The sequence below is a fragment of the Salvia splendens genome, chromosome 6 (genome assembly GCF_004379255.2).
Source record: "Salvia splendens isolate huo1 chromosome 6, SspV2, whole genome shotgun sequence".
NCBI lineage: Eukaryota > Viridiplantae > Streptophyta > Magnoliopsida > Lamiales > Lamiaceae > Salvia > Salvia splendens.
The window spans coordinates 5,728,943-5,739,425 of NC_056037.1; the positions used below are offsets into that span (position 1 = coordinate 5,728,943).

Below are 10,483 nucleotides of genomic sequence, written 5' to 3' on the forward strand. Positions count from 1 at the left end.
GAAATTGCGATGAGTACGCCCCCGGCCGTACGAACTACACCGACGACGAAACCCTCATTTTGGCCCGGTGTTGGGTAGATATATCGGAAGACCCGATTTTCGCGAACAACCAGAGGCAGGTCGCGTACTGGGAGCGCATCGCCGGCCTCTACAATGAGGCCAAGCCGCCGACCGCGTACAAGGGCAAACGTGAGCAACTCCGCAAGCACTGGGATCAAGTGAAGAAGCAAGTGAACTTGTACGCGGCGGAGTTCGAGAAGTTCACGCGGGCACAGGGGAGCGGCGAGAGCTTGAGCGCCGTGCGCGCTAAAGCGTTGTTGTCGTACCGGTTGATGTACGATGACTTCAAGCACGAGGCCATCTGGGCGCTCTTGAGGGACAAGCAGAAGTTCCAAGGTGGAATTCTGCACACTGGTGCGCCGAAGAGGACGAAGACCACCGAAGCTGGTGATTACACGAGCAGCGGCAGCGGCAATCACCCGGTTGACCTCAACCGGACGTACGTGGATGAAGGGAGTTCTGGCACACCGGTGTCCTCCCGGCGTCAAGGCTGCGAAGGCTAAGGGGAAGGCGGCCGCGACCTCATCCTCGACCGCTGCAAACCCATCTCCGTTCCCGGAAACGCTCCCGACTCAGACGGCCACCGCGTTTGAGTCGTTGGCAACAGCGTCGATGGCGAGGACGTTATTGCAGACGCACAAGGCCCTCAAGAAGTGTACCGACCCCGACGAAGCCGAATATCTCCGGGCGTTAATCGATGAGCTGCGTCGAAAGTTGGGAATTGCACCGACTTAGTTGTTTTTTTGTAAGTTGAATGGTGTAACTTTTTTTTATTAATGCGTCGCCATTTGTTATTTAGACGTTTTTTATTTACTCGTTACTTGTTATTTGAAAACATTTAAATTAATTAAACAAAACAATAAAATGATGATGTGGTGCGCCATAGGGCGCGCCTTAGGGCGCCCCACTGCTGGTGGGGGGAAGGAGGATAAAACTGATGACGTGGCGCGCCATAGGGCGCCCCACTGCTGATGCCGGGAACAATATCTCTCTCCACGACTATAGTCTATAAATAAATACATAAACTTTTGTACAAAAAGAAAAAAGCAGAGGAAATGGAGAAGTCAGTCCCAATGAATGATTGGAAAGCCATGAAAGCTCAAAGAGCAATAAACAGAGTCCATTTATTCATCCATGGCGCTGCTTTAGCTGCCCTGTTTTACTACAGAATCACCACCATAGCCACAACCACAAGCAGCAGTACTCATTTTGTAGCCCACCTTGTCATCTTCACGGCCGAGCTGACTCTCTCCTTTATATGGCTGCTCAGCCAGGCTTCTCTGTGGAACCCCGTTGCTCGAACGGTGTATCCGGAGAGACTCCCTTCCGACGATGATCTTCCATCGTTGGATGTGTTCATCTGCACCGCCGATCCCGTGAAGGAGCCAAGCTTGGGTGTCATGAACACCGTTATATCGGCCTTGGCTCTCGACTACCCTCCTACTAAACTCCATCTCTATCTCTCCGACGATGGGGGCTCACCTGTCACGCTCCGCGCCCTGCAACAGGCGCGGAGCTTTGCCAAGGTGTGGCTCCCGTTTTGTAGGAAGTATAAGCTGAAGAACAGGTGCCCTCAACCTTATTTTTTGGGAGAGGAGATAATTGGCCTTGAAGAAGGAAGAGTTGGTGATAGTGATAGTGATAGTGATAGTGATCACTCTTTTGTTGATAAGAAGGCAATTGAGGTTTGTCTTTTTTGGTTATCTTCATATATATTACTCACATATAGTATAGTATGTATCCATGACAAATATTTCGGTGTTTATTTGGAATTGATTTCTCGGTGTTGCCTTTATGCGACATGCTATGTCAAATTTTCAACCTTCTTACTCAATTTTTATATATCGAATATGAAATACACTAGTATATGACATTTTTTTGGTTTGTTTTTACTAGATAAGTGGTATGTGGTATATGAACTTACGTAATAGTATACAATTTTAGATATAAAAAGTTCTTGTATTAAAACATTTTTTATAAATTGAACATATGATAAAGTACATATGTTAGTGATAATTTGCAAACATATGATAATTTGACAATTTGTTCGGTTAGCGTTAGTTGTCATCTGTTAACATCAAATCTTGAAATTTAACAGTTCAGATCATAGTTTTGAGTTTGTACAATATATAGTATTTTTATTTGATTATATTTTAAATATTGATAAGGTACTTTTTTTAATAGTTATGGATATTTGCCGGACTTTAATTTTTAATTGGTTGTTGGTGAGGTTATTTCTATATTTTGTATGATGCAGGAAGCGTATGAGGATTTCAAGATCTCTTTGGGCAAGATTGTGATTGAGGAAGACGTTGGAGCCAGTAGGGACCATTCATCAACTATCGAGGTTTGGAAAATAATTAAGTGTGCTAACTTGCTAAATACTTTTGTGGTTTGGAATGCTATTTTGATAATACTCTAATGGAGCAATAATGATAATGTGTGTGAATCTTTGTCTGGAGATAATGCTTTCCATTTTTTAATTGAAATTTATAGTAGTAGTATAATATAACTGCAGATTTTCAGGTGAGTGGGTCCATACAGAAAAATAAATTAAAATGGAATTGACTCAATCATAAAAATTTGGAACAGTAGCTAATTGAAACTAATTATCAATCTGACTAGTAACTCATCCAGTATATATTTTGCTTATTATCATTATTTATCTCTTTATTTTGTTTAAAATTTTAATCCCTCGTGTTTTAATTTGCATTAATATATCTAGTAATTGATAATTATTAGATTATTTTTTGCATGACTATGCTATACTCTGTTTATCCCATAAAATAGGTAATTTAGGATTGACACGTGTGTTAATGTTTAATTAAAAATGAGAAAAATAATTAAAATTGTGTAGTAATGAAAAAAAAATTATTATAAATAAATATAGACTATTTGTATATAATGGATGAAAAAAGAAATAAATATGACATATATTTCACGGAAGGAGTATTAGAAAGCGAATTGCATTGCAATCATTTGACAGGTTTTCCTAAATTAGGATATTCATACACGAGAGTTCATCCACTAGTAATTCAAAACGTGTACACCTAGTCTACTAGAGTGTGACATGCCAGATTATGACTGTTAAAGTCACTCTATGCTAAATTCTTTCTTTCTTTCATTCTTTATTTTGCTATATATGTTAGTAGTATTTGTATTTCCAAACCACAAAAGACCAGTTTGTCCATGCGCATTTCCATAACATAGTGTATTAGTACCAAATATGAATAGTTGAAACATAGAAAGAAGATACTCTCTCCGTCCCATTAAATATGCAACATTTGTTTTTCGGCACAAGATTTTATGTAGTTTTATTTTGTGAGTTAATGAAGAGAGAGTAAAGTAAGAGAGAAGAAAAAGTAGAGTGAGTATTGTTTCCATTTTTAGAAACGTTTCATTTTTAATTGGACAGACCAAAAAGGAAAACGTTTCATTTCTAATGGGACAGAGGGAGTACTACTACCGATCGCATAGTTAGTTAATTGTTTCCCAAAAATGAAGTTTGATTCTAAATCAAAGGCTAATGACAGGTGATGAGTGATGATGAAGAGTTTCCGCTTGTAGTTTACGTTGCTCGGGAGAAAAGGCCGTCTCATCCACACAATTTCAAAGCAGGAGCCCTCAACGTTCTTGTAATTTGCTTTACACTTGTCATATATCCCTAAATGTTTTATGCATTCATATATTTTATCAATAAATATTCAATTTTATCTCATCACTAATGTTTTAACGAAAATATCACAACATTAGGTAATCACATATAAGTACCCAACATTTCAAGTTAGGCCAAAAATTTCCTAACAAAATTTCTCTTGGAATTTCAGCAAGTGTGAGGACCTAGCAATAGTGCAATAGGTCCTCGCCGACGTAAAAAGTTTAAGACAATTTTGTATGGATTTTTTTTGAGGGGACATTCGTTAGCCAAAATGTTGGTACCTTTTTGTAATTACCTTAATGTTGACGTTTTCATTGACACATTGAAATTGAAATGGTGAGACAAGATCGAACATTCATCCTTTTAGTATTTATTTGATGATTTTGTGATCGCAAGCGCAGCTACGAGTATCAGGCATGATGAGCAACTCGCCATACATACTCTCGCTGGATTGCGACATGTACTGCAACGATCCGACATCAGCTCGTCAAGCAATGTGCTTCCATCTGGACCCTAAACTCTCCCAGAATCTTGCATTTGTTCAGTTCCCACAAATATTTCACAACATCAGGCGCAACCATGATATCTATGATGGTGCCATGAGATTTATTTGGGTATGCATTGTGACTATCATTATAGATTACATAAGGATAATTCTGTATTATTGTGATTCATTAGAATTGATATATTTCAGACAAAATGGGACGGCTTAAATGGCCTTAGAGGGCCAGTCTTGTCAGGGACAGGGTTTTATATCAAGAGGGAAGCACTCTACGGAATTCGGAAACTTCAACCAAGTAATATCTTAACTTTGCAGAGCTTAGTCGAAAAATGATTCATATTTCATCTTTTTTTTCCCATTTCGTGCAGATGTTGATCTCAACCAGCTTAAGGAATATTACGGCTCTTCCAACGAGTTCATAAAGTCGATTTACAGAAGCTACAAAACGAACTTCCCAAGCACTGATGAATCATTGCAGAAAGAGGTGCAATTGCTAGCTTCTTACAGCTACGACAAGGGTACAAAATGGGGGCAAGAGGCAAGTCCTACTATATATATATATATCACATTTATTCATTATAAATATATATGTTGTGTTTGAATGGAAATGCAGGTGGGATATAGATATTTCGCAGTAGTAGAGGATTACTTCACAGGGTTCAACCTGCATTGCGAAGGCTGGATTTCAGTGTATTTTGCACCTTCAAGGCCATGTTTCTTGGGTTCTTCTCCTATAAGCCTTAGTGAAACTCTTGTCCAAAACATGAGGTGGTTCCTCGGATTGAGCCAGGTTGCATTGTCCAAATATTCCCCCTTGGTTTATGGGGCCATGCGAATGTCAGTTTTGCAAAGCATAGCCTATGCAGAACTAGCATGTTACCCGATTTACTTCCTCCCTGTTTACATTCTAGCCTTCCTTCCCCAGCTCTGCCTCCTTGCCGGTCTCCCTCTCTACCCTCAGGCATGCCTTCTGCTTGCACTTTTTGTTTACTTTATGATTGCCTTTAACGACTACTCTCAAAATTCCTAGCTAGGTTACGGCATATAACAGGAACTTTGTTTGTTCATGCAGGTTTCAAGTCCATTTTTCGCGGTGTTTGTGTTTGTATTAATCTCATCGCAACTCAAACAAGCGCAGGAGGTGATGGCGTCAGGGGATTCGCTCAGGACTTGGGTGAACGAGCATAGGGTATGGGTGATGAAGTCATTGACGTCTTACTCTTTCGCTGTTGCGAATGCGATTTTGGAGAAGATGGGACTGGCCAAAGCTAGCTTTGTGCCAACAAGCAAAGTCACTGATGGTGAAGTGGATAAGCTTTATCAAATGGGGAAATACGACTTCCAAGCTCCACCTGCATTCATGGTTATACTGTGCTCCATTTATATGATAAATCTGGGTGCCTTGGTCATCGGATTTGGGAGGGTTCTGGTGAATGGGAAGATAAATGAGATGGCAATGCAGGCTTTTCTACCATTGTTTGGCGTAATTTTGCATTACCCTTTGATGGAAGGAATGGTGTTGAGGAAGGATGGAGGCAGAGTTTCACCCTCGGTTTCACTTCTTTCTGCTCTAGTTTCCTCTCTACTACTTTCAGCTTATGCACTCCTTTCTCAATACTAATATCCACTCATGGTTTAATAGACAATTTACCTTAAAAATAAAATGTCTTTTGCGACATAATATTACAAGCTTCACAATTTGTATGAGTTAAAATAAAAAATGATTAATTATTTAAGTAAAGTTTCATCAACATTAAAAAAAAACAGAAATAACTAAATAAATTGTCTCACGAGAGAATTGAAGTATGGTCAATTTGCTGCATTTGTTTTAAAAATTATGCACTGCCACATTTGTGCTGAAAGGCAGAGACCTTTACAATCTAAATGAGTCGAAAATAAAAAGATAAATTAATGGAGGAAAGGTTTCCTTTATTTAAAAAATAGAGTAAAAATAATAAATAAATAAATAAATAAATAAAATGTCTCACGAGAGAATTATAGAATTGACGCATTCTACCATTGGACTACTAATCATTTCTTCGAAACATACTTCATTAGTATTTCTTATTAGTAATAAATTGTAGAAAAACTGCCCAAATCAAGAAACAGGGATAAATTAAGCTCGCAAACAAGAGATTAACTAGTTGAGGGAACATATAAATTAAATTTTACCTTTCCGACAAAACAAGTCAAATTTCCACCAATTTTGACCTAGGAGCAAATTGTTTGACTAATTATGCTAAGCTTATAAACTATCGAGAAGTATTCGGTGAAATAAAACCCCAAGCTTAAAAAATGTAATATTGGGATCTATAAATATATCATAAGTTCGTATAAAACTCCATTGTAATATTCTTCATCAAATATAGTACTAGTATTTCTCATTACTCTTGTCCTCATTCACGATTTCCCCCCTAAGTTATTAATTCAAATTATTCAATTAATTAAATACATTAACAACTTAATTACAAATCTTCCAAACATCTTATAAAAATATATCCTTCCTGCAGTGATAAACTTATTTGATGACTCAAAGGTTTGACCATTTTAGTTAATTGTACATAGAGCATGAAATAATATTTTAAAGAGGCTTTTGTTTCTAATTTAGGAATTAAAAGAGGGTATTTGAGTAGTCTGAAAAGTTAGCAGAAAACCAAATTCCATTGTGGGGAATGTGATGATGCCATTCAACACCTGGACGTTGTCGGGAACATGCAAACTTTCATGTTTTGGGCTTATCTTATGGCCCCACAAAATTTAACTCCATTTCATTTGATTACACCATATTCTAAGTATTAATCATACTAGCTAATTAAGTTTGTCAGTGTGTCACTCTGTTGCATTGTCCTCCTACAACAGGGATTTCTGAAAATCTATGCACTTGTTAAAAAATGCATCAAGCAAAAACTGGAATATATATATTTATTCCTTACAGCTGCATAACCATTTAATAAAAAATAAGTCCTCCAGAGTGGGTCCAAAGGATCTAATGAGCCCTCCAGTAATGATTTGAGATAGAAACTATTTGAATGGACTGAAGTTCCAAACATGCTGCATTAAAAGCTTTGTAACATGTATATCAAATTTGTAATGTGTATGCACCAAATAATTAGAATAAAGATCTCAAACTGCCGTTAAACAAAATCCCCATGAATATTGAACATAAGTATGTTTAAGCCTCGGACTTTCATAATATTTTTTTACTTTTATTTGGCAAAAAATAATAAAGAAGCAAGAAGAAAAGTTGTCTTTGTCTCTCTCTCCAAGGGCAGATGGATTCATCTATGCTATTGTTTACATGCTGATGAAATAAATGAAGAGAAGTAGAGAACTTTACAAAAGATTGTTGTGTCCGGAGAAAATCATGAGATGCTAATGCAGATATACTTGGAAAAACTTAATAATAATAATAATAATAATAAATAACACAATTTAATTTATCTATAAAACATGACCATCATCTATATATGTGGTGAAACCTAATAAAGTAGAGCATAGAAAAATAGAAAAAACACATAAAAGAGGGATGAAAAAATCATCAATATTACTGCCCCAGTATTCTGTTCTTTCTCAAGATGTAGATAAAGTGCTTAAACTCAAAGCTAAGTATATCCAAGACGAAGTTCCAAATCAAGTTCCTCCTTATCATTAGACGAACAAATCAAGCCAATCTCCAAGTCGAGAAGCCCTTTTGCCGCTCTCACCTTCATAAAATCAGTCGTAATGGGTGTAGGTGGGGCCAATTTGGGAGTAAAATGAGGAAATTTCATGGACGCCGGTGGAGAAGAAGATGGGCTAGAATTAGGGTTTGAGTGGAAACTAGGGTTTGGTTCAAGATTTAGGTTTAAGGGAGCGTAATTACCTCTCGGCGGCGACTGGCGCAGCCTCGCCCGGTCCCTCCGGTGAACATTCATGTGGCCACCGAGAGCTTGAGCGCATCGGAATTCCCTCTTGCAGAAGGTGCACACATAGCTTCTCGGCGGCCATGCCACCATATCTCCGTCTACGAAATTTGGGCTGCTGCGATTGCTGCCCAAGTCGAAAGATGGAGTCTTGAACTTGAAATGATGCATTTGCTTCATGTTGCTGCTGCGCAAACTGGCCTTCTCCATTGTGTTCATTAATTATAAGTGTAGAGAGAGGAGAAGAATAGGTGATATAGAGGGTGAGTGTGTGAGAGAGAGAAATTTAAAGGGCATGAAATTCAAACCCAAAATGTAAGAAATTGGATTGGATGGAATTAAGTGCGTATTCCCTATGTTAGGTCAGTCGTTGCTAATTGTGGAACCTCGTCCTGCCAATCCATGCCATTCTAGGAAACTCATCTGCTCCAACTTCTTTATTCCTCTTCACATTTTTGTGTCAATCTTTACGTCACAGTTTTGCAATTCAAGAAATATAATTAATACTCACTCCACCTAGGAAATAATGTCTCATTTTACTATTTTGGGATATCTGTAATTTAAAGTCTAGTTTGTTTTACTCCATTTTAGGTAATGAGACCCATTATTCACCTAGCTTATTTCAGTCACATTTTATTATAAACTCAATATATAAAAGTGAGGTCCACCTTCCACTAACTCATTTCTCCATTTTTCTTCACAAACTCAAACAATTTCTTAAAACTCCATTATAAATGGCGTATGGAGGGAGTATATGAGTTTGGTGAGTGAATGAATGTATTGATGTAGTTTAGTTGAGAAAAAATCCCATATCCCGAAATGACTTGGAAATTTGCATATCACTTAAGAAACAGTACGAGAAATCAACGATATCAATTCAAAGTTTTCCAGTTTTTTATGATTTGTCTGGATATTTTAAGGTCATATAAATATTAGTAGTATGAACTTGTGTTGAGAGGCAACTTTTGATTTTAATTAGAATATATCATCATTTAAGAAACTAGGGTTTTTCGAATTTTTGTTCTACTTTATCTTCGGTCATTCTGGTAGGGCTTCGGCATCGTGTACACATGTTTTGCATAACGAAAGAGTTCACTTATTTTTTTGTTTGGGGGCACATGTGTGATTTGGGCATTTCTTGTGGGTGGATCTGTCCAACTTGAATGATCATAACTTTTGAAGCTATATTGCTTTTTATAGGAATGTTCACAGCTACAAATTGGAACTCGTTTGCTTGTTGCAAAAATGGAGTACGTTATCATGAATCATGATTGTCATTTTTCCACAGATCAAAAATTAAATGTAACAGAATACGGTAATTGTTGATATCAACAATTAATTCTTGGCTCTAATGAATTAAAGAGAGTTGCACTCATGTGCGCACTCCACCATTTGTTTAAGCAATTATTTACCCTAATTAATGGAGTATTACAGTATTTAAAAATTTTGTTATTCTTCCAATACGTTATACGTACATTCTATAGAATCACTGTTGTGATAAATAAATAAAGAAGAAGAAGAGAGGCATGAGTTTTGACTGCAAAAGTAAGGGTTCCTAATTTTATCCGAAAAATTAGTCTCCTAGTCCTAAATCTTCACACAGTAAAATAGTCACACCATCCGTTTTATGTTGTTGTCTTTTATTGAAAAAATCACACCCTCTACCGCTCTACACACATAAAATGAGAGTACGTCGTCATATTTAAAAATCATTACATATGGAAATATCTAGAAAATAATAAAATAATGATTAATTTAACGAAACGTAATTATGACACCACACAAATTAGAAGCTGCATTTTTAGTACTAGTATATTTTTAACATGATCCAAAACAATAGTATTGTTATAGCTAGAAGAAAAACTAGATACGCCTCATTTAATTGGTTTGTTGCTTAAACAAAAAAGTACGACACTATTTATTGCATTTCTCTCTTCAATCCTATTTGATTCTAGTTTGTGTTATATCAGAGAGCATATGTGTCACAATAATTACTAATAAGTAGTCATTCACGTTGTTTGACGCCAGCAAAAGTTTCATTAAAAAATCTTTACATTTTGAAGAAAGAGTACAAACCTCCTTAGATATCATAGAAAAATGTATCTGAGTGCCAAGATTTTCTTGCCATTTTCCTTTCTCTAAAATATGGTAAGGTTTCTCAGATACCATAAATATGCAAAAGATTGTGCTGCATTTAGCTTAGATTTTATGAATGACTGGTGGCCAATAGCATCATCCCAACCCTGTCTACCTTTTAAGTTTATTTTCTTATGATACTTTTGTAATTAACGTTTTATTTTAGATGCACTGAGTTCGCATAATCTATGTGAACATGGAATACTAAAACAATAATTTCTCCTA

At 36.9% G+C, this 10,483-nt stretch overlaps 2 protein-coding genes across 2 annotated transcripts; one reads left to right on the forward strand and one right to left on the reverse strand.

The window, feature by feature from the left end:
• Positions 1–1,033: 1,033 nt before the first annotated feature.
• LOC121809553 (cellulose synthase-like protein G2) lies at positions 1,034–5,896 on the forward strand. Its single transcript, XM_042210259.1, has 8 exons — positions 1,034–1,745; positions 2,318–2,407; positions 3,594–3,695; positions 4,120–4,332; positions 4,413–4,515; positions 4,589–4,758; positions 4,834–5,181; positions 5,293–5,896. Exons 1-8 carry the CDS (start codon positions 1,116–1,118, stop codon positions 5,839–5,841), a joined length of 2,205 nt encoding a protein of 734 aa, XP_042066193.1. The 5' UTR covers positions 1,034–1,115; the 3' UTR covers positions 5,842–5,896.
• A 1,890-nt stretch (positions 5,897–7,786) lies between these two features.
• LOC121807839 (transcriptional regulator SUPERMAN-like) lies at positions 7,787–8,349 on the reverse strand. The gene has a single exon (XM_042208177.1). The coding sequence runs from the start codon at positions 8,339–8,341 to the stop codon at positions 7,823–7,825; it is 519 nt and encodes a 172-aa protein (XP_042064111.1). The 5' UTR covers positions 8,342–8,349; the 3' UTR covers positions 7,787–7,822.
• Between the last annotated feature and the right edge of the window lie 2,134 nt (positions 8,350–10,483).

Bases quoted from the DNA above. Each gene is read 5' to 3' on its own strand.
- LOC121809553 (XM_042210259.1), top strand. From the start codon at position 1,116: ATGGAGAAGTCAGTCCCAATGAATGATTGGAAAGCCATGAAAGCTCAA. The intron at 4,333-4,412 runs GTATGCATTGTG...GATATATTTCAG, and splicing joins GTGCCATGAGATTTATTTGG to ACAAAATGGGACGGCTTAAA. The intron at 4,516-4,588 runs GTAATATCTTAA...CATTTCGTGCAG, and splicing joins AATTCGGAAACTTCAACCAA to ATGTTGATCTCAACCAGCTT.
- LOC121807839 (XM_042208177.1), bottom strand. From the start codon at position 8,341: ATGAACACAATGGAGAAGGCCAGTTTGCGCAGCAGCAACATGAAGCAA.